The sequence below is a fragment of the Heterodontus francisci genome, chromosome 3 (genome assembly GCF_036365525.1).
Source record: "Heterodontus francisci isolate sHetFra1 chromosome 3, sHetFra1.hap1, whole genome shotgun sequence".
NCBI lineage: Eukaryota > Metazoa > Chordata > Chondrichthyes > Heterodontiformes > Heterodontidae > Heterodontus > Heterodontus francisci.
This window is the reverse complement of record NC_090373.1, coordinates 171,323,363-171,348,539: the sequence shown is the minus strand read 5'-3', so window position 1 is coordinate 171,348,539 and position 25,177 is coordinate 171,323,363. Positions and strand designations below refer to the sequence as shown.

Below are 25,177 nucleotides of genomic sequence, written 5' to 3'. Positions count from 1 at the left end.
GTGGGGTTACATTAGCTACCCTCCAATCTGTAGGAACTGTTCCAGAGTCTATAGAATCTTGGAAGATGAACACCAATGTATTCAGTATTTCTAGGGCCACTTCCTTAACTACTCTGGGATGCATACCATCAGGCCTTGGGGATTTATCGGCCTTCAATCCCATCAATTTCCCCAACATCATTTTTCTACTAATAGTATCGTCAGTATTTACAGTAGAGAAAGAAAATGTTGTCGAGGAGAATACTGAGATTCAGACTACTAGGCTAGATGGGATTGAGGTTCACAAGGAGGAGGTGTTAGCAATTTTGGAAAGTGTGAAAATAGATAAGTCCCCTGGGCCAGATGGGATTTATCCTAGGATTCTCTGGGAAGCCAGGGAGGAGATTGCAGAGCCTTTGTCCTTGATCTTTATGTCGTCATTGTCGACAGGAATAGTGCCGGAAGACTGGAGGATAGCAAATGTTGTCCCCTTGTTCAAGAAGGGGAGTAGAGACAGCCCTGGTAATTATAGACCTGTGAGCCTTACTTCGGTTGTGGGTAAAATGTCGGAAAAGGTTATAAGAGATAGGATTTATAATCATCTTGAAAAGAATAAGTTCATTAGAGATAGTCAGCACGGTTTTGCGAAGGGTCGGTCGTGCCTCACAAACCTTATTGAGTTTTTTGAGAAGGTGACCAAACAGGTGGATGAGGGTAAAGCAGTGGATGTGGTGTATATGGATTTCAGTAAGGCGTTTGATAAGGTTCCCCATGGTAGGCTATTGCAGAAAATACGGAAGTATGGGGTTGAAGGTGATTTAGAGCTTTGGATCAGAAATTGGCTAGCTGAAAGAAGACAGAGGGTGGTGGTTGATGGCAAATGTTCATCCTGGAGTTTAGTTACTAGTGGTGTACCGCAAGGATCTGTTTTGGGGCCACTGCTGTTTGTCATTTTTATAAATGACCTGGAAGAGGGTGTAGAAGGGTGGGTTAGTATATTTGCGGCTGACACGAAGGTCGGTGGAGTTGTGGATAGTGGCGAAGGATGTTGTAGGGTGCAGAGGGACATAGATAGGCTGCAGAGCTGGGCTGAGAGATGGCAAATGGAGTTTAATGCGGAAAAGTGTGAGGTGATTCACTTTGGAAGGAGTAACAGGAATGCAGAGTACTGTGCTAATGGGAAGATTCTTGGTAGTGTAGATAAACAGAGAGATCTTGGTGTCCAGGTACATAAATCCCTGAAAGTTGCTACCCAGGTTAATAGGGCTGTGAAGAAGGCATATGGTGTGTTAGCTTTTATTAGTAGGGGGGTCGAGTTTCGGAGCCACGAGGTCATGCTGCAGCTGTACAAAACTCTGGTGAGACCGCACCTGGAGTATTGCGTGCAGTTCTGGTCACCGCATTATAGGAAGGATGTGGAAGCTTTGGAAAGGGTGCAGAGGAGATTTACTTGGATGTTGCCTGGTATGGAGGGAAGGTCTTACGAGGAAAGGCTGAGGGACTTGAGGTTGTTTTCGTTGGAGAGAAGGAGGAGGAGAGGTGACTTAATAGAGACATATAAGATAATCAGAGGGTTAGATAGGGTGGATAGTGAGAGTCTTTTTCCTCGGATGGTGATGGCAAACACGAGGGGACATAGCTTTAAGTTGAGGGGTGATAGATATAGGACAGATGTTAGAGGTAGTTTCTTTACTCAGAGTAGTAGGGGCATGGAACGCCCTGCCTGCAACAGTAGTAGACTCTCCAACTTTAAGGGCATTTAAGTGGTCATTGGATAGACATATGGATGAAAATGGAATAGTGTAGGTCAGATGGTTTCACAGGTCGGCGCAACATCGAGGGCCGAAGGGCCTGTACTGCGCTGTAATGTTCTAATACTGATTTCCTTCAGTTCCTCATTTCAATTGATGAAATGACACTATGAATTTAAAAACAGTAGTTATCAGGGGAGATATGAGATACAGGGATTATCTTCATTTGGGCGGAGAAGACTAAGAAGATTTAGTCAAGGCTTTTAAAATTATGAAGGGTTTTGATGGGATGAAAGTTTGTTGTTTGTTGGGAAGTCATTGATGAGGGGGATGGGTTTTCAATTTAAAATTATCACTAAGATTGAGGAGAGAGGTTGGGGAATTTCTTTTACACAGAGTATTGTTGGAATGTGGAATGCTTTGCCACAGGGAATAGTTAGGGCCATAGATTGTTGTATCTCTTAAAGGAAGAGTTGATTTAAAAATTCAAAGCTGAAAAAAATACAGGAATAGCAAGAGAGAACAGGGCAGTGGGATTATTTTTCCCTTACTCTAGATAAGAACAGGATATGATGGGCTGAGTGGCCTGCCTCTATACTTTAAACTTCTGAGATTCTATAAATGTACAGTTTGAGGCTAAATACCATCTATATCGCAGCTCAACTATTTACTAAAAATCATGTTGCAGATACCATGCTAAAATACAGTGCTCAAGCACATTTAATTGTGCAGTCAGCAGAGGAGCTGTATGTTTTGAGTTCTAGGAAGTCTTATCATGCTCCATGCTCTTTCATCAGTTCCTCCTCCATGATACTGGATTGAAATGCCACCAAAGGGCAGAATGTTCTTTTGCAAAGGAACTGCCATTTTGTTACTTTGTATCGCACAGCTTCCAACTGGAACGTCCCATATGAGCATAACATGGCAGCAGTGGAAGTTGGGATTGTTCCTGGATCACTGGAGATATTGCTTTAGAGCCAGCTGCAAGGATGTATATGGCGAAGGTCATTTGCCCAGCATTTTTCAACTCCTTTCTTTTAAGGGAGTATTCTGATTTCCAACTCAACATTGCTCGTCTGCAATTTTTCCTCCTCATCCAAAGGTGGTTTAGGTGAAATTGGATGATCTTCAGATGTAGAATTCTGAATGTAAACCTTTGTCCTCTTGCAGAATCATAGAAATTTATGGCACAGAAGGAGGTCGTTCAGCCCATCATGTCTGTGCCAGTCAATAAAAATGCTGTATGGTCGAATTCCACTTTCCTGCTCTTGGTCTGTAGCTGTGTAGATTACAGCACTTCAAGTGCATATCTGAGTGTTCTTTTATATGAGGGTCTCTGCCTCTACCACCCTTTCAGGCAGTGAGTTTGAGACTCCCACCACCCTTTGGGTGAAAAGATTTCTCCAACTCCCCTCAAATACTTCAACCAATTACATTAAACCTATGCCCCCTGGTTATTGACCTCTCTGCTGAGTGAAATAAGTCCGTCCTATCCCCTCTGTCCAGGTCCATCATAATTTTATACACCTCAATTAAATCTCCCCTCAGCCTCCTCTGTTCCAAAGAAAACAACCCCAGCCTATCCAATCTTTCCTCTTAACTAAAATTCTCAAGTCCTGGTAACATCCTCGTAAATCTCTTAAATATCCTTTTTAGTGCAATCATATCCTTTCTCTAATGTGGTGACCAGATATATATGCAGTACTCTAACTGTGGCCTAACTATTGTTTTATACAGTTGTGAAGTAACCTCCCTGCTCTTGTATTATATACCTCAGCTAATAAAGGAAAGTACCCCATTTGTCTTCTTAACCGTCTTATCTACTTGTTCTGCTACCTTTCAGGGATCTGGAGACGTGCACTCCAAGATACCTCTGTTCCTCTACACTTCTCATTTATTGTGTATTTTCTTGCCTTGCTTGACCTCCCCAAATGCATCACCTCACATCCGATTGCATTCCATTTGTCACCTGTCATTCTGCCCACCTGACTAGTCCGTTAATAACTTCCTGCAGTCTACAGTCTTCTTTCTCACTATCAACCACAGAGCCAATTTTGTATTTGTAAACTTCTTAATCATGCTGTTATGAAAGTGCTTCCATTTTGTGTTAAATTTTTTTTGAGGACTTGGGTTTTAAAACTGAAAAGGATTCCATAGATATTGGACTTGGTGTTCTTAAAAAAAAAAATAGAGCAACGGAAGGGTTTTTGGACTTGGTTTATAAATGACCCCTCCTGGAAGTCACCTGTCTTCAGATAAGTACCCAGCGGGGACATTTTGACATGGGAAAGATGTTTACAGAGAAGTGACAGATCAAGATTTATGGGGGTCAGGAGGGTTGACTCTTGAGATATTGTTTTTGTTTTGCTTTGAACAGTCAGTTGGAGTGTGGGCAGTGTTTTGAAAGGAGTTTAAAAATCAACGTGCCAAGGGCAAAACCCCAGCTCAGCCTTTTCCATCTCTTTGAAAAGTATGCCAGCTTTTCCATCTCTTTGAGAAGCTGTTAGAAGCGAGTGTAAGAAAAAGAGAAATTGATGCTGCATTCCTCCTGAAAGGCCGACCAGAAACCCTTGTTGACGCATTTCTCCTGGAAAGCCTGCCAAACCCCGCAATCCTCAATGTCACCTGAAAGGAACTGTTCTAGGAAGATCCCAGTGAATGCTCTCTATGCGCATTTGGGATGCCAGACCAAAAGGGGAAACTGACATCTTTTCATATCTTTTATTTTTCTTCAAGAATTAGCAAGTATTTGGCCAAAGTAATTTTTTGCCTTTTTTTTGTAACTGAGCTCTAAAGAAAAAATTTGGGCTGAATTTTACAGACCCCCCGATGTCGGGGGTCGTGGCGGGATGGGGGCCGTAAAATGCCTCCGGGAGAGGCCCACCGCAGACCTCGATGCCGAGAAGGCCCGGTCTGATATTGCCAGCAGTGGAGATGCCTCATGGTAGCTCCCCCCGCCACTCGGCGACGGAAGCCCAATTGAAATATTTAAATTTATTAAAATAAACAAATTAATTACCATTAAGCTGCCGCTGTCTGTCGCAGTGTGATCTTCATGCCGGTGGCCGGCACTCCCGTGCCTTCAAATCTCCGTCCAGGGAACCAAGGCGGAACTCTGGTGGGGAGGGGGGAGCAGGTAATTTCTCAGTGCAGGAAGTTGGGGGGAGTGGGGTCAGAGTCATATTATTGGTGTAGGGGATGGTGGGAAGGATTATAGTGTAAGGTTTATGCGCTTTGTGGGGGGGAAGGTCAGCTGGACAAGGTAATTGTTTTGGTGGGGGGAGGGAAGAGGGCAAGTAATTAATTCTGTGGTAATTGGGGGGGATGGGAGAGGGGCAAGATAAATTTATTCTTTTTATATCAATGTACCTTGAAATATTTAAATGGAACGGTAGGGCTCAAAGCCCTTTAAAAATGGCATCAGCACCTGTGCACAGGCAGCTGACACCATTGCAGCAGACAGACAGCCCACCCCCTGCACGTCATCGCGGGGCGGGAGGGGGCGTGTGTGGGTGATCTTCCCCGGCTATTTAAATGAGCTGCCGTGCTTAATATCGCGGTAGCTCCGGGACGTGCGGCCTTTGAGGGTGGGCCCATTGTGGTGGTGGGTAACCTGTGGGTGCGTGTGAAGGGCTAAGGTGAAAAGGGAACTTTCATATTCCAATCTGTGTGTTAATGCTTTGCTTCATTACTGATTAAGTCTTGTTTTACAATTGATAATTTTGTTAATTAAAGAAACCTGGATGGTGTATTTTATTCTGGGATAAAAGTAGAGTCTATGATTGACCGCATCAGTAACTGGGTAAACATGTAAATATATGTTGTGACCAGTGGAGCAGTAGAACTAGAAAAAACAGCAAACTCCTCCTGCCTCGGCCGTAACGGTGTTTCTTGCATTTAAGTCTAAATCATTGATATCAATGACAAATCGAAAAGGTCCCAGTACTGAGCTCTGCAGAACCCGACTGGAAACACAGCCTTCCAGTCAATAAAAGATCCCTCGACCATTACTCTCTGCTTCCTACCGCTGAACTAATTTTGGTCCCAACTTGTCACTTTTCCTTGGATCCCATGGGCTTTTTCCTTTCTGACCAGTCTGCCATGGGGAACCGTGCTGGAAACTATGTAGACTGCATCAAATGCAATACCCTCATGGATCTATATTGATGAATTAGATGAAGAGAGAGAGAGTAATGTATCTAAGTTTGCTGATGCTACAAAGTTAGGTGGAAATGCAAGCTGTGAGGAAGACACAGGCTGCAGAGATATAGACTGGTTTAGATGGTGTATAATGTGGGGAAGTGTGAAGTTACTCACCTTAGTTGTAAGAATAGAAGAGCAGAATATTTTTTAAAAGGTGTGAAACTTGTAAATGTTGATGTTCAGAGAGACTTGGGTATACTTGTAGAAGGAACACAAAGGGCCGGATTTTGTTCCCAGCCCAACATCAGGTTTCGTGCTGGTGGGGTTGGGGGTGGGGGTGTGTGGGTGGTGGGCGCGGAGGTGAAGAATTGGAGCAGCAGCTGCTGCCATGGAACCCGACGCCGGGATTGCCAGGCCCGATCTTTCCGGCAGCGGGAAGCTCTGCGACAGGATGCTTGTTTAAATATTTAAAATACCTATCTGCACACATTACCATATCATCTGCCACGATCCATCCATTCCCGATCTTCCAAGCAACGTGCAGCACTCGCGCCTTCGCTTTCCCGTCCAGGAGAAGCAGGTGCCGCCAAGGAGGGGAAGGGATTACCGCTACATTCTGAGTATAGATGGGGAGCGGGGAAGGGGTCAACTCTGCATTGTGTGTAAGGATAAGGTGGGGAAGGGGTCAACTCTACATTGTGTGTAAGGATAAGGTGGGGAAGGGGTCAACTCTACATTGTGTGTAAGGATAAGGGGGGAAGGGGTCAACTCTGCATTGTGTGTAAGGATAAGGGGGGGGAAGGGGTCAACTCTGCATTATTTAGTGTATGGGAGTGGAAAGGGTCAACTCTGCATTATTTTGAACTGTTTGCAGGGCTGGCAGCCTTTTAAAAATGGTGACGCCATGAATGGGGGTCACCAATGCGCCCCGCCAGGTGATTGTAACGAGGGACGGGGGGTGGGGTGGGGGGAGGCCGCTGTCAATATGTTAAGTGGTGCGGTGGCTAGTTTCCTGTGTGGGGAGGCTGCCAGTTTCTGCACAAAATCTAGCCCAAAGTTAGCATGGAGGTACAGGAAGCAATTTGGAAAACAAATGACATGTTGGCCTTTTTTGCAAAGGGATTGGAGTACAGGAATAAGGAAGCCTTCCTACAATTGTACAGACCACATCTGGAATACTGTGTGCAGTTTTGGTCTCCATATTTAAGGAAGGATATACTTACCTTGTGGGCAGAACAGTGAAGGTTCACTAGATTGTTCCCTGGATGAGAGGGTTGTCCTATAATGAGAGGCTGAGTAAATGTGCGTATGCTCTCTGGAGTTTAGAAGAATGTGAGGTGGTCTTATTGAAACATTCAAGACTATGAAGGGGCTCGACAGGGTTGTCTGTCAGAGGTTGTTTCCGCTGAAATATGGGGGCGCAATCTCAGGATAAGGAGATGATTTAGGGCTAAGATGAGGAGAAATTTCTTCACTCAAAGGGTTGTGAATCTTTGGCATTCTCTACCCGAGATGGTAGTGGATGCTGCACTGTTGAATATACTAAAGGATGGGATAGACAGATTTTTTGGTCTCAAGCAATTGAGGGATGTGGGGAGCAGGCAGGAAGGTGGAGTTGAAGCCCAACTTCAGCCATGATCAGATTGAATGGTGGGGCAGGCACGACTGGCCATGTGGTCTACTGCTGCTGCTTCTTATGTTCTTATGGCTCTCCTTGTTGCTTCTCAGTCTGCAGCACAGCATAATGCAGCACCCTTGTGCCTCTGTCAGTTTAACCTCGAGCATCTATTCTATCCTTATTGACCAAAATAGGTTTTATTTCCTGCTCAGTCAAATGCACCAACACAGCTGGAGGGAAATATATGACTCTGAGCAAACAAAAGAGATTCCTAAAAGAGGGGATAGATGAAGGGGAAAGTTTCCAAAAGTTCTTGTTAATCTGATATTAGGAAAATTTGAGTCACAATTTGTGTTTCACTTCTCCTTCCTGTCATGGGTTTTGTTCTATACTCAAATAGCAAATTTCAGCACAAGGAGTCAGAAAGGCTGCTTGGTGAAATTTGACAGAAGATCTGGGAGCCATTAAGGCAGCTATTAGAAATTATAATTCAGGGTGCCTTAATGGCTCAGTTCATAAATGCACAATTCAGTGGGGAACTAAAGCGTGAAAATCAGGAAGGTCTCCAAATTTGATCCCTGGCCTATGCTGAGAAACTAATATGAACCAGGACAGAGGTTGGGGGCTGCAATTAGCTATAGTACCCCTGGACTAGGAGAGGAAATCTTTACTACTCAGGATCACAATTCAGTGCCTCATATTGCTTGTGTGTGAATACCAGGTGTGAACAGGATTGTGATTTGATGATGATATCCCTGCCCCACAAAAGAAGCATCTCACTCTTGCCATTCTTCCTGAATAAGTATCGATAGAACTTAGTGGAGGTATTAGAGGTTGCCAATCACTGTAGAGCTGTACCCCAGCATGAATTTGTGCCTTCTGGAATGGGAGAGGAGAGAATTATAAATTATAAAATTCTTCACTGCCTTGTCCAGAGTGCAGTTACCTGGATGGCTTGGCATTTGGTGTTCTCTATGTTCTTGGTTTGTAACTTTAATGAACCCTCATGAGTTCTGCTGCAGAGTTGTAGTGCAGTTTCAGATACCTCACAGATAACTATTTTGTGTCTGTCTTCATAGTAGAAGACATAAGTTTCATATCACAAATAGGTGGTAACCTAGGGACAAAAAAAAAGTGAGGAAATTAATATTAGCAGAGAAAACGTATTGGAGAGACTTAAGGGAATAAAATCCAACAAATCCCTGAGACCTGATGGCCTACACTCTCGGGTTCTAAAAGCGATAAGCTGCAGAGATAATGGATGCACTGGCTATGGTTTTCCAAATTTGTTAGGTTCAGGAACAGTCCAGTCAGATTAGAAGTTGGCAAGTGTTACACCACTTTTCAAGAAAGGAGAGAGAAAGAAAACAGTGAACTACACGCCAGTTAGCCGAACACTTGTCATTGGGAAAATGCTGGAAACTATTATTAAGCAAGTCTTAACAATGCACTTAGAAAAGCATAGTATGATTGGTACAAGTCAACACAATTTTACTAAAGGGAAATTCTGCTGGACAAACTTAATAGTTTTTTGAGGATGTAACGAATAGGGTAGATAAAGGGAAACCAGTAGATGTAATATACCTGGATTTCCAAAAGGCATTCGATAAGGTGCTACGCAAATGTTAATAGGCAAGATAAGGGCTCATGGGGTTGAGGGTAATATATTAGCATAGGTAGAGGATTGGCTAATGGGCAGGAAGAAAAGAGTGGGGATAAACGAGGCATTTTCAAACTGGCAGGCAGCGAATAGTGGAGTGCCACATGAATCCGTGCTGGGGCTTCAGCTATTTACAATCTATATTAATGACTTCAATGAAGACACAGAGAGTAATGTACCTAAGTTTGCTGATGATACAAAAGTAGGCTGTGGGGAGGAGACAGAGGCTGCAAAGAGATATTGACAGGTTAAGTGAGTGGCCAACAAGGTGGCAGTTGGAATATAATGTAGGGAAGTGTGAAGTTATGCACTTTAATCATTAGAAAAGCAGAATTTTTTTTTTTTAAAAGTGTGTAACTTGCAGTGTTGCTGTGCAAAGAGAGTTGAGTGACCTCATAAAAGAAATGCAAAAAATTAGCATGCAGATACAGCAAGTAATTAGGAGGGCAAATGGCATATTGGCCTTTATTGCAAGGGGATTGGAGTGCAGGAATAAGGAAGTCTTGCTACAATGGTGCAGGGTTTTGGTGAGACCACATCTGCAATACTGTGTGCAGTTTTGGTCTCCACATTTAAGAAAGGATATACTTGCATTGGAGGTGGTACAGCGAAGGTTCACTCAATTGGTTCCTGGGCTCTCATCTTTTGATGAGACTCTTTCGCTGGTCGGGATATCTAAAACATGGGGGTACAGTCCCAGGATAAGGGGCTGATCATTTAGGACTGAGATAAGGAGAAATTACTTCACTCAAAGGGTCGTGAATCTTTGGAATCCTCTACCCCAGAGGGTTGTGGATGCTCCATTGTTGAATACATTTAAGGCTGGAATAGACAGGTTTTTTGGTCTCTCAGAGAATCAAGGGATATGGCGAGTGGGTTGAGAAAGTGGAGTTGAAGCCGAAGATCAGCCACGGTTATATTGAGTGGCAGAGCAGGCTCGACAAGCCATATGGTCTCCTCCTGTGCCTATTTCCTGAGTTCTTGTGTTCTTGTACCAAACGTGATAGTCATAGACTCATGGATTCACACTGCACAGAAGGATGTCGTTCAACCCATCATCTCTGTGCTGGCTTTTTGAAAGAGCTGTCCAGTTTAGTCCTGCACCCCAGCTTTTACCCTCATTAACCTACAAATTAGTTCTCTTCAAATACTTGTCCAATTGCCTTTTGGAAGTTCTTATGGCATCTGATTTTACCACCTTTTCAGGTAGTGTGTTCCAGATCATAACAACCTTCGGTGTGAAATAATTTCTCCTCATATCCCCTGTAGTTTGTTTGCCAATTATTTTAACTCTATGACCCACTTGCTAGAGTTATTTCACTTAACTTGCTCTACCAAAACTCATTATTTTGAATACCTCCATTATGCCTCCTGAAGAGGAATCCCTACTTCTCCAATCTCCACATAACTGAAGTCCCTCATTCCTGGTATCACCTCCCCAAGATATTGATGTCCTTCCTAAAATGTGTTTAGAATTGTACACAATACTCTGATACCTAACCAGTGATTTGTAAAGGTTTGGCATGACTTCCTTGTTTTTGTATTAAATACAAAGACAAGTGTCCCATATGCTTTCTTAACAGCTTTCTCAACTTGCTTTTCCACCAGCAAGGATTTGCATATTAGCACAAATGAAAATGCATATGCGCAAACATCATGGATAAAACATTGAGTCATAGTTAATGGGTACATTTTAGGGCACAGTTAGATTATCCCAATCGGTACATTTAGGATCCTAATGGGCACATTTCGGGTACTTTATAAATAATCGATACAATTTTAAATACATTATGTATGGTATGTGCATTTAGGATACCTCCTGTTTAATTGATTTTTAAATGATGCCATTTGCAGGATTGCCAAGTTTTATTCGAGAACCTGAGTCAAAGAATGTCACACGAAATGCCCCCTTTAACCTCACCTGTGAGGCTGTGGGCCCACCGTTTCCTGTGGATATTTACTGGTTACAGAATGGCGAGAAGATAAAAACGGTTGCAGACACTTCTCCTTCTGTTCTGACTATAGCCGGTAAGTTGGCATCAGGAGCACTTTTATTTATCTTGATTGATTTAGTTGGCAGCTACTTCTGATTGGATTCTGTAGCTTTACTTACTTGTTTACTGTGAAAGATAGCTGAGGGAAGTATTTCATTTTCGCAATTACTGTATTAAAGTGAGGTTTCCTATTTTATTATATAAAAATGGTTGCTTTGCGAGTTCTAAACCATGTTGATCTTGATTAACTGATTAAGAAAGATAGCTGAAGAAGTATATGATTGTCAATGAGAACAATGGATACAAGAAAAATATAGACTACAGCAGATGAATATGCCACGGGATATGAAGATTTCTTTGCTGTTATGTAGGGAGGGTGATGGGGAGTCAACATCTGTGGATGACAGTGCGTCAAATACGGACAGATTCATTTTGTGATGATCTTCAACTGATTAACCCACCCAATTCTCAATGATAAACAAGAGAATGGTAGATTGCATTATATCTGGGCGTTGGCAGTTGTGAGCATGATGTACACCACGATCTTTTCTTGTTAAAAGTTTTTTCGTGTTCTTAATGTAGCCTCTTCCCCGCTGTAATAATTGTGCAAATTTTGTGAAAGCAGCATTCCTGGCACAAACCTGGGACGTAAACTATGTGCGAAATGCGCTGACCTCAGTGACTGAATTCCATATATGTGCCTCAGCATGTTGGTTTGATGAACCTTTGTATGAAGTGGACAGGATCGCAGCTGATTTATCAATATTATAAACAATAACGCCTTTAATGCATTTTTGAGGAAAGAAACTGAAATATTACTCTCACTTTTAGTCACAAATACTTCACTTTTAATAAGGTTTCTTTTTAAATCATATCTTAAAAATAAATTTCCCTTTTTGTGTTCTCGCAGAAAATGCCCTTGTTAATGCCCTGGATGGAAAGCATTTATTGGTGCACTTCTGTAACAGCCCTTTTAAGAGGGTTGAGTCAGGAGCCATGGTGAATTTTGTGTGGACTCTTCAGCCCAGTAGAAAACATCTCAGCCTACACTTGACAAAAATCATCCCTTGTTCATCAATTTTCTTCCCTCTTGCTCTGCTGAAGAAAATATAAGTTCTGAAAATTGATTTATTTCCCTGCCACCCCAGTGAAGTACTGAGGGAATGCTGCACTATTGGAGGGCTAGGCTTTCAGCTGCAATGTTAGATTGAAGCCCTTCCTACCCTCTCAGGTGGGCGTAAAACCTGCCATGATGGCACTATTTCAAAGAAGAATAGGGGAGCTCTGGCCAGATGTCCTGGCCAGTATTTATCCCTCAACCAGTATCTAAAATACATTATCTGGTCATTATCACATTGCTGTTTGTGTAGTCTTGCTTTGTGCAAATGGGCTGTCGCGTTTCTTGTATTACAACAGTGACTACATTCCAAAAATACTTAATTGACTGTAAAGCTCTTTAGGACATCCTGAGATCATGAAAGGCAGGATGCAAATTCAGCTCTTCCGCCCAGCAACATTGAGGTCGTTTGTAGCACCCCTACCACTTGTCCATATGCACTGATCTGAGTTAACGCCATACAGACCAAGAATTAAATGTGGAAACTTTCTAGCTGGTAAGCACATGTTCGTTGATATGTAAACCCATTGAACCAGTAGGAGCTTGGAGTTGACTTCTTGAAATAACAACTTGCTGACAGCTTGTCAAATCCCACCTTTGTACAAAGCAATGTATCAAAGTCCTTGAGAGAACAAAGACAGTCTATTTGGTTGGAGTTGGAAAGCAATAAAGGAGCTGGAAGGCTACTCGGTATTTTTTTATAGGCCACCAAATAGAGGGAAGGAGATAGAGGAGCAGGTTTTCAAATAAATTACTGAGTTGCAAGGACAATAGATAATGATATTGGGAGAGGTAACTACCCCAATGTTGCTCGGGGCACTTATTATTGTGTTAAGGGCAGAACAGTGGAAGAATTTCTGTAATGTTTTCAAGAATTTTCTTGATTGGTATGTTTCCTGCCCAACAAGAGAGGAGGCATTGCTGGATTGAGTCCTGGGGAATGAAGTGGGTCAAGTGGAGAAGCTCATGGTTGGAGAGCATCTCAGGAATGGTAGCGTAAGGTTTACGTTAGTAATGAAGAAGGACAACAAACAATTTAAAATAAAAATACTTAACTGGAGGAGGGCTAGTTTCCACAAATTGAGAAAGGATCAGGACCAGGTAAATTTGGAGTCTAAGTCTGGCAGGCAGAAATGTAATGGACCATTGGGTGACCTTTAAAGAGGAGGCTAGAACTCAGGATCATTGTTTAAAAATAAGACATTATTTAAGACAGAGATGAGGAGAAATTGTTTCTCTGAGGGTCATGAATCTTTGGAACTCTCTTCCTCAAAAGGGGGTGGAAGCAGAGTCATTGACTATTTTAAGGCACAGGTAGATAGATTCTTGATAAGCAAGGGGATGTAAGGTTATCAGAGGTAGGTGGGAATGTGAATTTGAGGTTACAATCAGATCAGCCATGATCTTGCTGAATGGCGGAGCAGGCTCGAGGGGCGGAGTGGCCTACTCTTGCTCCTATTTCCTGTGTTCCTATGTTGTAATTCTTGCTGGTTCACTGTCATATTTTATGTTCACCCTCTGTCAGTTTTTTGGTCATTCTTTGGTTTCTAAAACCCCCGATCCTCAGCCTTACCACTGTTGTTAATAATATAAGCCTCTTCTTTTAATCTAATACTATCTTTAGCCTCTTTATTTACCCACAGAGGGATCACTTTGCCTGTGGAGCTTTTTATTTTTCAATGGAATATCCATTGAGAATTGCAAAATATTTACGTAAATGTTCGCCGTTGCTTATCGACTGTTATAGCCTTTAATCTAAATTCCAAATCTACCTTAGCCAACTTGCCCCTTATACTCATGTAATTGGCTTTATTTAAGTTTAATACTCTGGTTTCTGACTGATGTACGTCATTCTCGGACTCGATGTGAAATTCTGTTAGATTACGATCACTTCTTCAGAAGATCCTTTACTATAACCTTCCTAATTAACCCTGCCTCCTTAGACAAAACAAGATGTAAAATAATGTTTTCCCTCTTTTATTGCACAATTATTGTTCTACAAAACCATCTTGAATCCATTCTATGAACTTGTCCTCTGAACTACTTTTGCCGATTTGATTTGTCCAATCTATATCAAAATTAAAATCTTGAAGAGTAGCTACACTGTTGAACAGACTATTGATCAAGAAATAAGAGGAGCTTGTAACAAAGGCAATGCATTTGTTTAAATTCATTCACAGGATGTGGGTGTTGCTGCTAAGGCCAGTAGTTACTGTCCATCTCTGATTGCCTTTGAGACAGTGAACATGACCACTAACCAGACCTGTACCACTTCCTAACCTGAGGGATGTGACTGCCTCCTGGATCAAAGTGTCCAAGTAACTCTTCCCCCCCCCCCTCACTGATCCCACAGTGCCCACATCTCTGACTCCAGCTGAACAACTCTGAGCTCAAGTTCTCTGAGATGCAGACACTGCAGATGTGATTGTCCAGTATTGCAATGATCACTACCAACTCCCACCTGCCACAATGTGGCACATCTCCTGTACTGCCATCCCGATCTAACTTTATTTATTTAAAGTTTATGTATTTAATCAACTTAACTTATACTTTTTATTTTTTAACTGATCACTTGATCTAGTTTGTTACAGGTGGATTAAATTAAATATTTACCTGTAACACAATCCACTACAAGTATTCCAAGTGAAAACCAGCACCAGTGGCAAGTGCCACACAAGTGCCAGGCAATGACCATCTCCAACAAGAGAGAATCTAACCATCTCCCCTTGACATTCAACGGCATTACATCGCTGAATCCCCCTCTACCAACATCCTAGGGGCTACCATTGACCAGAAACTGAACTGGAGTAGCCACATAAATACCATGGCTACAAGAGCAGGTCAGGGGCTAGGAATCCTGAGGCGAGTAACTCACCTCCTGACTCCCCAAAGCCTGTCCACCATCTACAAGGCACAAGTCAGGAGTGTGATGGAATACTCTCCACTTGCCTGGATGGGTGCAGCTCCAACAACACTCAAGCTCAACACCATCCAGGACAAAGCAGCCTGCTTGATTGACACCCCATCTACAAACATTCACTCCCTCCATCACCGACGCACATGGAAGCAGTGTGCACCATCTACGAGATGCACTGCAGCAATGCACCAAGGCTCCTCAGACAGCACCTTCCAAACCCGCGACCTCTACCAACTAGGACAAGGGCAGCAAATACATGGGAACACCACCACCTGCAAATTCCCCTCCAAGTCACACACCATCCTGACTTGGAACTATATCGCCGTTCCTTCACTATCGCTGGGTCAAAATCCTGGAACTCCCTTCCTAACAGCACTGTGGGTATACCTACCCCAAATGGACTGAAGTGGTTCAAGAAGGCAGCTCACCACCACCTTCTCAAGGGCAATTAGGGATGGGCAATAAATACTGGCCTGGCCAGTGACGCCCACCTCCCAGGAATGAATAAAAACAAAACACCTTCCCCCTCTGCACTGAATTCCCACTCTTCCCAAATTCCCAATTCTAATGCTTTTTCATAACCACCCTGTGTGACTGTTCTCAAATGCTACATCTGCCCATTATAGTTGCTCTGTCATCATTGAGGTTAACTAACTCAGTACAGACCAGTGATTAAATCTGGGACCTGTATGATTCAGTTGTTTACAATGTAAGCTAACCTGAGCTTGATCAAATTTAACGGCAGTGGGGTCAGGGTAGAGGAGGGAGCTTCATTTATTTTTCTGCATATTGTGTGTTTAAGAAACCATGACCTCCCATTGGCTGGGTTGTAACTTTCCACTGAAATTTGGCTGGTTGATACAGTTTTACTTTCTTATGAGCCAGGATTCTGAGAACATTTCTGTTGTGCATCTGCAGGACACCATGTAAGCATTGTATAAGTCATACTATATGCCAGTAAACTTAGTGTCCTTTGGTTCAGGAGGAGATGATCGTCTGCATTTCTCAGTACTGATTGCTGGCCATCCTGGAAGTTTGCATGTGTGGGAGCAGCAAGAGGGTCAATTATGTTGCTGTTCCCACCCCCCACCCCCCCACTCTCTATCATGTTCTAACTTGCACCAAGCCCCATTCACGCCTGTGCTCGTTGACCTGCACTGACCAGCAACTGGTCCAGCAGCACCTCAATTTTAAAATTCTCATCCTGTTTTTCATATCGACCACCCCCGGACTCGTGCCTCGCTATCTCTGTAACCTCCTGCAGCCCCTGCAACCTTCAGAAATATCTGTGCTCTTCCATTTTTGGCCTCGTCCACATCCCTGATTTAAATTAGAATTAGAATTAGAATTAGAATATTACAGCGCAGTACAGGCCCTTCGGCCCTCGATGTTGCGCCGATCATCTGACCTACACTATTCCATTTACATCCATATGTCTATCCAATGACCACTTAAATGCCCTTAAAGTTGGCGAGTCTACTACTGTTGCAGGCAGGGCGTTCCACGCCCCTACTACTCTCTGCGTAAAGAAACTACCTCTGACATCTGTCCTATATCTTTCACCCCTCAACTTAAAGCTATGTCCCCTCGTGTTTGCCATCCTCATCCGAGGAAAAAGACTCTCACTATCCACCCTATCTAACCCTCTGATTATCTTGTATGTCTCTATTAAGTCACCTCTCCTCCTCCTTCTCTCTAACGAAAACAACCCCAAGTCCCTCAGCCTTTCCTCGTAAGACCTTCCTTCCATACCAGGCAACATCCTAGTAAATCTCCTCTGCACCCTTTCCAAAGCTTCGACATCCTTCCTATAATGCGGTGACCAGAACTGCACGCAATACTCCAGGTGCGGCCTCACCAGAGTTTTGTACAGCTGCATCATGACCCCGTGGCTCTGAAACTCGATCCCCCTACTAATAAAGGCTAACACACCATATGCCTTCTTAACAGCCCTATTAACCTGGGTAGCAACTTTCAGGGATTTATGTACCTGGATACCAAGATCTCTCTGCTCATCTACACTACCAAGAATCTTCCCATTAGCCCAGTACTCTGCATTGCTGTTACTCCTTCCAAAGTGAATCACCTCACACTTCTCCGCATTAAACTCCATTTGCCATCTCTCAGCCCAGCTCTGCAGCCTATCTATGTCCCTCTGTACCCTACAACACCCTTCGACACTATCCACAACTCCACCGACCTTCGTGTCATCCGCAAATTTACTAACCCACCCTTCTACACCCTCATCCAGGTCGTTTATAAAAATGACAAACAGCAGTGGCCCCAAAACAGAACCTTGCGGTACACCACTAGTAACTAAACTCCAGGATGAACATTTGCCATCAACCACCACCCTCTGTCTTCTTTCAGCTAGCCAATTTCTGATCCAAAGCTCTAAATCACCTTCAACCCCATACTTGCGTATTTTCTGCAATAGCCTACCGTGGGGAACCTTATCAAACGCCTTACTGAAATCCATATACACCACATCCACGGCTTTACCCTCATCCACCTGTTTGGTCACCTTCTCGAAAAACTCAATAAGGTTTGTGAGGCACGACCTACCTTTCACAAAACCGTGCTGACTATCGCAGATGAACTTATTCTTTTCAAGATGATTATAAATCCTGTCTCTTATAACCTTTTCCAACATTTTACCCACAACCGAAGTAAGGCTCACAGGTCTATAATTACCAGGGCTGTCTCTACTCCCCTTCTTGAACAAGGGGACAACATTTGCTATCCTCCAGTCCTCCGGCACTACTCCTGTCGACAATGACGACTTGAAGATCAACAACAACGGCTCTGCAATCTCCTCCCTGGCTTCCCAGAGAATCCTAGGATAAATCCCATCTGGCCCAGGGGACTTATCTATTTTCACTCTTTCCAAAATTGCTAACACCTCCTCCTTGTGAATCTCAATCCCATCTAGCCTAGTAGGCTGTATCTCAGTAATCTCCTCGGCAACATTTTCTTTCTCTACTGTAAATACTGACGAAAAATATTCATTTAACGCTTCCCCTATCTCCTCTGATTCCGCACACAACTTCCCACTACTATCCTTGATTGGCCCTGTTCTAACTCTTATCATTCGTTTATTCCTGATATACCTATAGAAAGCCTTAGGGTTTTCTTTGATCCTATCCGCCAATGACTTCTCGTGTCCTCTCCTTGCTCTTCTTAGCCCTCCCTTTAGATCCTTCCTGGCTAGCTTGTAACTCTCAAGCGCCCTAACTGAGCCTTCACGTCTCATCCTAACATAAGCCGCCCTCTTCCTCTTGACAAGCGCTTCAACTTCTTGAGTAAACCACGGCTCCCTTGCTCGACAACTTCCTCCCTGCCTGACAGGTACATACTTATCAAGGACACGCATTAGCTGCTCCTTGAATAAGCTCCACATTTCGTTTGTGCCCATCCCCTGCAGTTTCCTTCCCCATCCTACACATCCTAAATCTTGCCTAATCGCGTCATAATTTCCTTTCCCCCAGCTATAATTCTTGCCCTGCGGTATATACCTGTCCCTGCCCATCGCTAAGGTAAACCTAACCGAATTGTGATCACTATCGCCAAAGTGCTCACCTACATCTAAATCGAACACCTGGCCGGGTTCATTACCCAGTACCAAATCCAATGTGGCATCGCCCCTGGTTGGCACATACTGTGTCAGAAAACCCTCCTGCACACACTGGACAAAAACAGACCCATCTAAAGTACTCGAACTATAGTATTTCCAGTCAATATTTGGAAAGTTAAAGTCCCCCATAACCACTACCCTGTTACTCTCGCTCCTGTCGAGAATCATCTTCGCTATCCTTTCCTCTACATCTCTGGAACTATTCGGAGGTCTATAGAAAACTCCCAACAGGGTGACCTCTCCTCTCCTGTTTCTAACCTCGGCCCATACTACCTCAGTAGACGAGTCCTCAAACGTCCTTTCTGCCGCTGTAATACTTTCCTTGATTAACAATGCCACACCCCCCCCTCCACTGTTGGTGGCCAAGCCTTCAGCTGCCAAGGCTAAGCTCTGTAATTCTCTCCCTAAAGTTCTTTGCGCTTCTACCTCTCTTTACTCCTTTAAGACATTCACTAAGTCTACCTCTTAGGGCAGATGACCAAACATCTCCTTATGCGGCTCAGTGTCACATTTTGTTTGAGCTGTTACACTACACTAAAGGTGCAATATAAATACAACTTCTGTTCTTGTAAAAGGAGCATTAACAGGAGCAGAGGAGGGGGACACTTCTACAAACTGGATTCAGAACAAACTAACATTGATAAAACTGAAGTCGTGAGGCTGTAAAGACGCTTTGTGAATAAGTTTGGACCATCTCAGTACAGTTCCTAATGGTTGTGTGGCTGCACTTCAAAACACATTGGCAGTGAAGCTGCAGGATGGCTGTTGTACTTCATTGGCTGTAAAGTGCATCCTCGATTTTTTTTGTAGTGCAAGGGTGATTTGTTAGGCCCTTTAAATTTTTTTGCACAGATCCACTTAACTTAAAAGAGCTGACTTTGCGCAGCCTCCTTGGGAGCTTTCGGGTTGCTGCATGGCCGTTATGCTTAGAGGAACATTGGGACTTCCTGAGGTTGTGAAAGGTGCTATATAAATGAAAGACTTTCTTTTATGTATGAAATGGAAAACATCACACTGCTGCTCTTGAGTCTGGGGTTAATACACATTGTAGCAGCAGGGAGGGCTGTCTTTTCTGCAGCTGACGTACTGAGCTTTCACTCATTTATTTTTTATTTTATTTATTTTAGAGATACAGCACTGAAACAGGCCCTTCGGCCCACCGAGTCTGTGCCGACCAACAACCACCCATTTATACTAACCCTGCAGTAATCCCATAATCTCTACCACCTACCTACACTAGGGGCAATTTACAATGGTTAATTTACCTATCAACCTCATCACGGGCCAAAGAGATTTAGACAAAGACTACAAACCTGAGGTGCAGCTGACATTATGTGGGCCACAGGAAATATCCGCCAAGTAATTGGTCTCTCTCTCTCTCTGTCTCTCTCTGTGTCTCTGTCTCTGTCTCTCTCTCTCTCAATTTTGCATGTCCTTTTTTTCCTCATCTTTTTTAAAAATCACGTTCAATTTATCTTACTGAGGGAAAGCAAGAGACATCTCGGGAAATGACACCCAGCATCCACAGTAACAGTGAAAACCCTCCGTAAATCTATCATGACAGTTGTTTATTAGATGATTTTCCTGTACCATGAAGATTGTTGGGCTTTCTTTGATTGTTTAGGCTCCTTTGTTTTCTGCTGCTGATCAATGAGGAATGGCAGAATTAGTGACAAAATGAAAATGGAAAAGCGAGGAAAGAAATTGCAGTACTCACAGTTAAAGGGAGAAAGGTCACTAATCTCCCAAGTAGGTCTCTAGCTGAATTTGGAAGATTTGGCAGGCCTGATGTATTAGGTGCTCATTGCTGACAACCAGTGTCAAAAGCTGGGAATATTTAGCACTTTATGGCCTGGAATTTTACTTACCGAGGGTCAAAAAGCCATGGGGCATCCGGGTATTGGAATCTCCCACGCGTTTTAACGCCACACCATGTACGCGGCGTCACCGAATGGTCCGCTGCCCGGAAGCTAGTCTGATTCACAGGCTTGGGTTCTAGTCAGACAGGGAATAGGCCTTTGAAAGGAAAAGGTAGGTCTGCCTCGTGGGTGGGGGCATAGATGGGGGTTTGATCCCGGGGAGGTGGATCGATCAGGGTTGTAGGGGGAGAAACATAGGAAATTTATGACACACAAGGAGGTAATTCATGTCTGTACTGGCTGATTTAAAGAGCTTTCCAGCCTAATCCCACTTTCCAGCTCTTGGTCTGTAGGCAACGGCACTTCAAGTGCATATCCAAGAATTTTTCTAATGCAGTAAGGGTTTCTGCCTCTACCACCCTTTCAGGCAATGAGTTCCAGACTCCTGTCACCCTCTGGGTGAAAACATTTCTCCTCAACTCCCCTGTAAACCAATTACTTTGAATTTATGCCCTCTGGTTATTGACCTCTCTGCTGAGGGTTTTAGGTCTTTGCTATCCACTCTATCTCTGCCCCTCATAATTTTATACACCTCCACTAAATCTCCCCTCAGCCTCTTCTGTTCCAAAAAACAACCCCAGCCTATCCAATCTTTCCTCAGAGCTAAAATTCTCCATTCCTGGCAACATCATCCTAAAACTCCCCTGCCCTCTATAGCGCAATCACATCCTTCATGTAATGCAGTGCAGTAGTCTACCCAGACCTCACCCCAGTGCCTCAGGAATCTAAAGCCCTCCCTCCTGCACCTTTTCTGCTACCAAGCATCCATCTGAACTACCCTCCTAGTTCTGTACTCACTAGCATGTGGCACTGTGAATAATACACAGAACTTTGACATCCTACATTTTTAATTACTTTCCGAGTTCCCTGAAATATGCCTACAGGACCTCATCCCTCTTTCTGCCTATGTCATTAGTACTGATATGGGTCACAACTTCTGGTTGTTCAACCCCCTTCCTCGGAACACTCTGCAGCTGCTCAGTGACATCCTTGACCTGGCACCAGGGAGGCAACATATCATCCTGGAGTGGGGCCAACAGGAGGGGTGGGGGTGGGGAAGGGGGATGAGACGATAGGCAGGGTGCGATTCCTGGGGGGTTGTTGACCTGGAGGTTTGGAGTGGGTTGGGCGAAGAGGTTGAAGGAGGGGAGGATTGGAGGCCTCTGGTTGGAGGGTGGTGTCGGAGGCCAGCGGGGGAGGAGAGGATCAAAGGCCTGGAGGGAGGAAGTGGAATCGGAGGCCTTGTGGGGAAGGTCATGGGAGGAGTGCCTGATGATGGGGATTGCTCAGGCAGTCAGGCTGGATCTAGGAGGTGGGTGTAAAGGCACTGCTCCATGATCCGGCGAACCCTCACTTGGATGTAGCTGCCGCGTTTCAGTTCAAGGTGAACGGTTGAATAAGAGTGAGGCATGCAGCCTCATCATATTTAAAATGGCACTATTCCTCCATGGAGCGAGTTGATTGCCTGCCAACCTCAGTTAAAGCCAGAAGTAGGCGGGTTTGGGACCAGAACGTGATTTTTTAAAAGACTTTAAATAGCCCCCCTTGTGGCCTCCCGCCACCACCAGCCAACCAAACCTACCAGGTGTTTTTTGGTTAAAATTCCCCCCTATCTTTAAGATGAACATCAAGTTCGGCAAAAAACGTTAAAAGTAATTGTACCTTTATTTTTTTTTAAATCGGGTTGTCCTTTTAGAAAGCTTTAAACTTAAGATTTGTGTTTGGATGTTCGCATGAAGGACTGGCTTGTAATGGCTAAAGGACTCGATTTAGGAATAGCTGCCCTGCTGTTACCATGCATTGTAATTATGTGGTAATCCTGTTTGTAAGTGTTCATTGGGACTGAACATTATGAAGCGCTTGCTAAACAAAGAGAACTTGCCGTTTGCAACCCATCCCTCAATTCACCCCAAGACTTTTCCATTTTCAGTTCTCAAAATAGCTTTTGTTTTAAAAGTGGGTGTATTTTGTATCCATCTTATTGCTAAAGTTTTCTGTGCCCAGCACTGATGCAAAATAAAACTCCCCACACCCAGCTCCACTTCCTCTGACCAAGAGTACATGCCTTCCTGAGCCACTTTGCACACCAGCCTGTGGCAAGGCATTGAGCACCGAGTTAGGAAGGGTTTTCAACTGGAGAGTCTAGTTGAGGGGTGGGGGAGGGGTGTTTGGTTTCTACTGGATAATTTGAAGAAATGAAAAGATAAAGGTCCAGGTTTCCTTAAAGGGCCTTTAAAAAATGATTGTGTATGTCTGAAAAAAAAACCGTCTGCATTTGCAAAATTGTCTGCTTGCCTTAGTACAAAATGGGCCTGAGTTCATGGGTGTATAGATGAGGTCATTGCACACGTGTACTTAGTTCTCCTGTTTCAGACATAGGTGAGCAAATCATCCGTTTAAATGCATGTTTTTTTATGTCCAGCTCCCACCCAGTTTTTGCTTGAGGAAAAAGCTGGTTATCCTGGATTATGGGCAGTTTTGTTTGTGTTAAAGGCCCTTAGGTTGAGACTATTGAAACTCCTCGTAGTAAATGGTTCACTCGTCTCCGAGGTTTTCGTCCTGTGGGGGTCTACTGGATTTGTGCCTGGCGCACAAAAGTAAAAAAGCAGTATCTAATATCTGTTTAAATGTTCAGTGTTTTCGGGTTTTTTTTTTACTCTGCCAACAATTAATTAGAAAAACAAGAAAAATAATTGAGTTTATTATGAAGCTTTACATTCAGCCGTAAAAAGTGCGAGAAACATTCAGCAGGTCTGGCAGCATTTGTGGAGAGAGAAACAGAGTTAACGTCCGGAATTTTCCCAGGCCTACAGATCCGGCTTTGGAGATGGGAGCGCAAGAAAATTTGGAAAGTTGCTCTTTGGGTCGACTCTGTGTGCTTTTCCCGGAGGTCGACCCGCGGGTTCGACAGCAGCCCAACCGTCAGCGACAGGAAGCTAATAAAGGCCAATGAGCCAATTAGCTGCAATTTTTCACACCGGAAGAGATTTTCCCCAGGACACACTGGCCCCCCGCTGTGTCAGGAGCCTGGCAATGGATCGGAGCTGGCTTTGCAGCGGGAGATCCGAGCTGCAAGTCAGTTCAGGGCTTTGATTTGTTTGCTGGCAGTGGTCACAAAGTCGGGTTTATCCCCAAGCAGCAGGCATGACCTTGCAGCCACTTCATGGAGACTGATGTCTGTGCAAATGCTTGTCCTGCTTCAATGGCAACTGTTTACCTCCCACTGAAGGCACCTCCATGGCGGCGCCACTGCTGCTCGTGCTGATGGCCAGGTGTCACCCACACGGCGAAGGCAGATGGAGCTCAGCTCCATGGACTGCTCTGGTTAGACCGCCAATGCTGGAACCTGGCTGTCATCTGTAATTGGAAGGGAAGAGATAAAAAGTCAGGTGTTGCATTTCATGCATTTACTTGGGAAGGAGATGGGACCTTGGGTGCCATTGAGGAACGGACCAGGGGTGTAGAGGAGGGAACAGTCCCTTCAAGATGTTGGAAAAGAAGGAGAGAGGAGGATTTCTTTGGTGGTGGCATCGCACTAGAGGTGGTGGAACTGGAAGAGGATGATCTATTGAATGTGGTGGCAGGTGGGACAAGGAAGGTTAAGACGAGGGGTTCTGGGATGGAGGGGAAGGGGTGAGACCAGCAGTGCAGGAGGTGGAATGGACACGGTCAAAGATGCTGTCAGTCACGTGGAGGGAAATCCACCAATGATGAAAAAGGAAGACATAGGAACATAGAAAATAGGAGCAGGAGTAGGCCATTTGGCCCTTCGGGCTTGCTCCGCCATTCAAAAAAGATCATGGCTGATCGTCTAATTCAATACCCAGTTCCCGCTTTCTCTCCATATCCCTTGATCCCTTTGGCGTTGAGAAATATATCTATCTCCTTCTTGAATATATTTAATGACTTGGCCTCCACTGTCTTCTGCGGTAGAAAATTCCACAGGTTCACCACCCTCTGAGGGAACAAATTTCTAAATGGCATACTCTGTATCCTGAGACTGTGACCCGTGGTTCTGGACTCCCCAGCCGTCGGGAACATCCTCCCTGCATCTAGCCTGTCTAGTCCTGTTAGAATTTTATAGGTTTCTATGAGATCCCCTCTCATTCTTCTAAACTCGAGTGAATATAGGCCTAGTCAACCGAATCTCTCCTCATATGTCAGTCCTGCCATCCCAGGAATTAGCCTAGTAAATCTTCTTTGCACTCCCTCCATGGTAAGAACATCCTTCCTCAGATAAGGGACCAAAACTGCACACAATACTCCAGATGTGGTCTCACCAAGGCCCTGTATAACTGCAGTAAGACATCCTTGCTCCTGTACTCAAAAGACATTTTGGAAGCACTGGTATGGAAGTTGGCATTGTCAGAACAGATACGCTGGAGATGGAGAAACCTAGAGAATGGGATATAGTCCTTGCAGGAAGTGGGATGGGAGGAAGAGTA

The 25,177-nt window shown here is 44.1% G+C and overlaps 1 protein-coding gene across 2 annotated transcripts in view; it reads left to right on the top strand.

Moving 5' to 3' along the window:
- Positions 1-25,177, top strand: part of mertka (c-mer proto-oncogene tyrosine kinase a) — a 188,379-nt gene that overhangs the window by 35,738 nt on the left and 127,464 nt on the right. For both annotated transcript variants that reach the window (XM_068027609.1, XM_068027606.1), the window contains exon 4: positions 11,006-11,179. In XM_068027609.1, the coding sequence (XP_067883710.1) occupies positions 11,006-11,179 (174 nt within the window). The remainder of the gene's footprint in view (positions 1-11,005; positions 11,180-25,177) is intronic.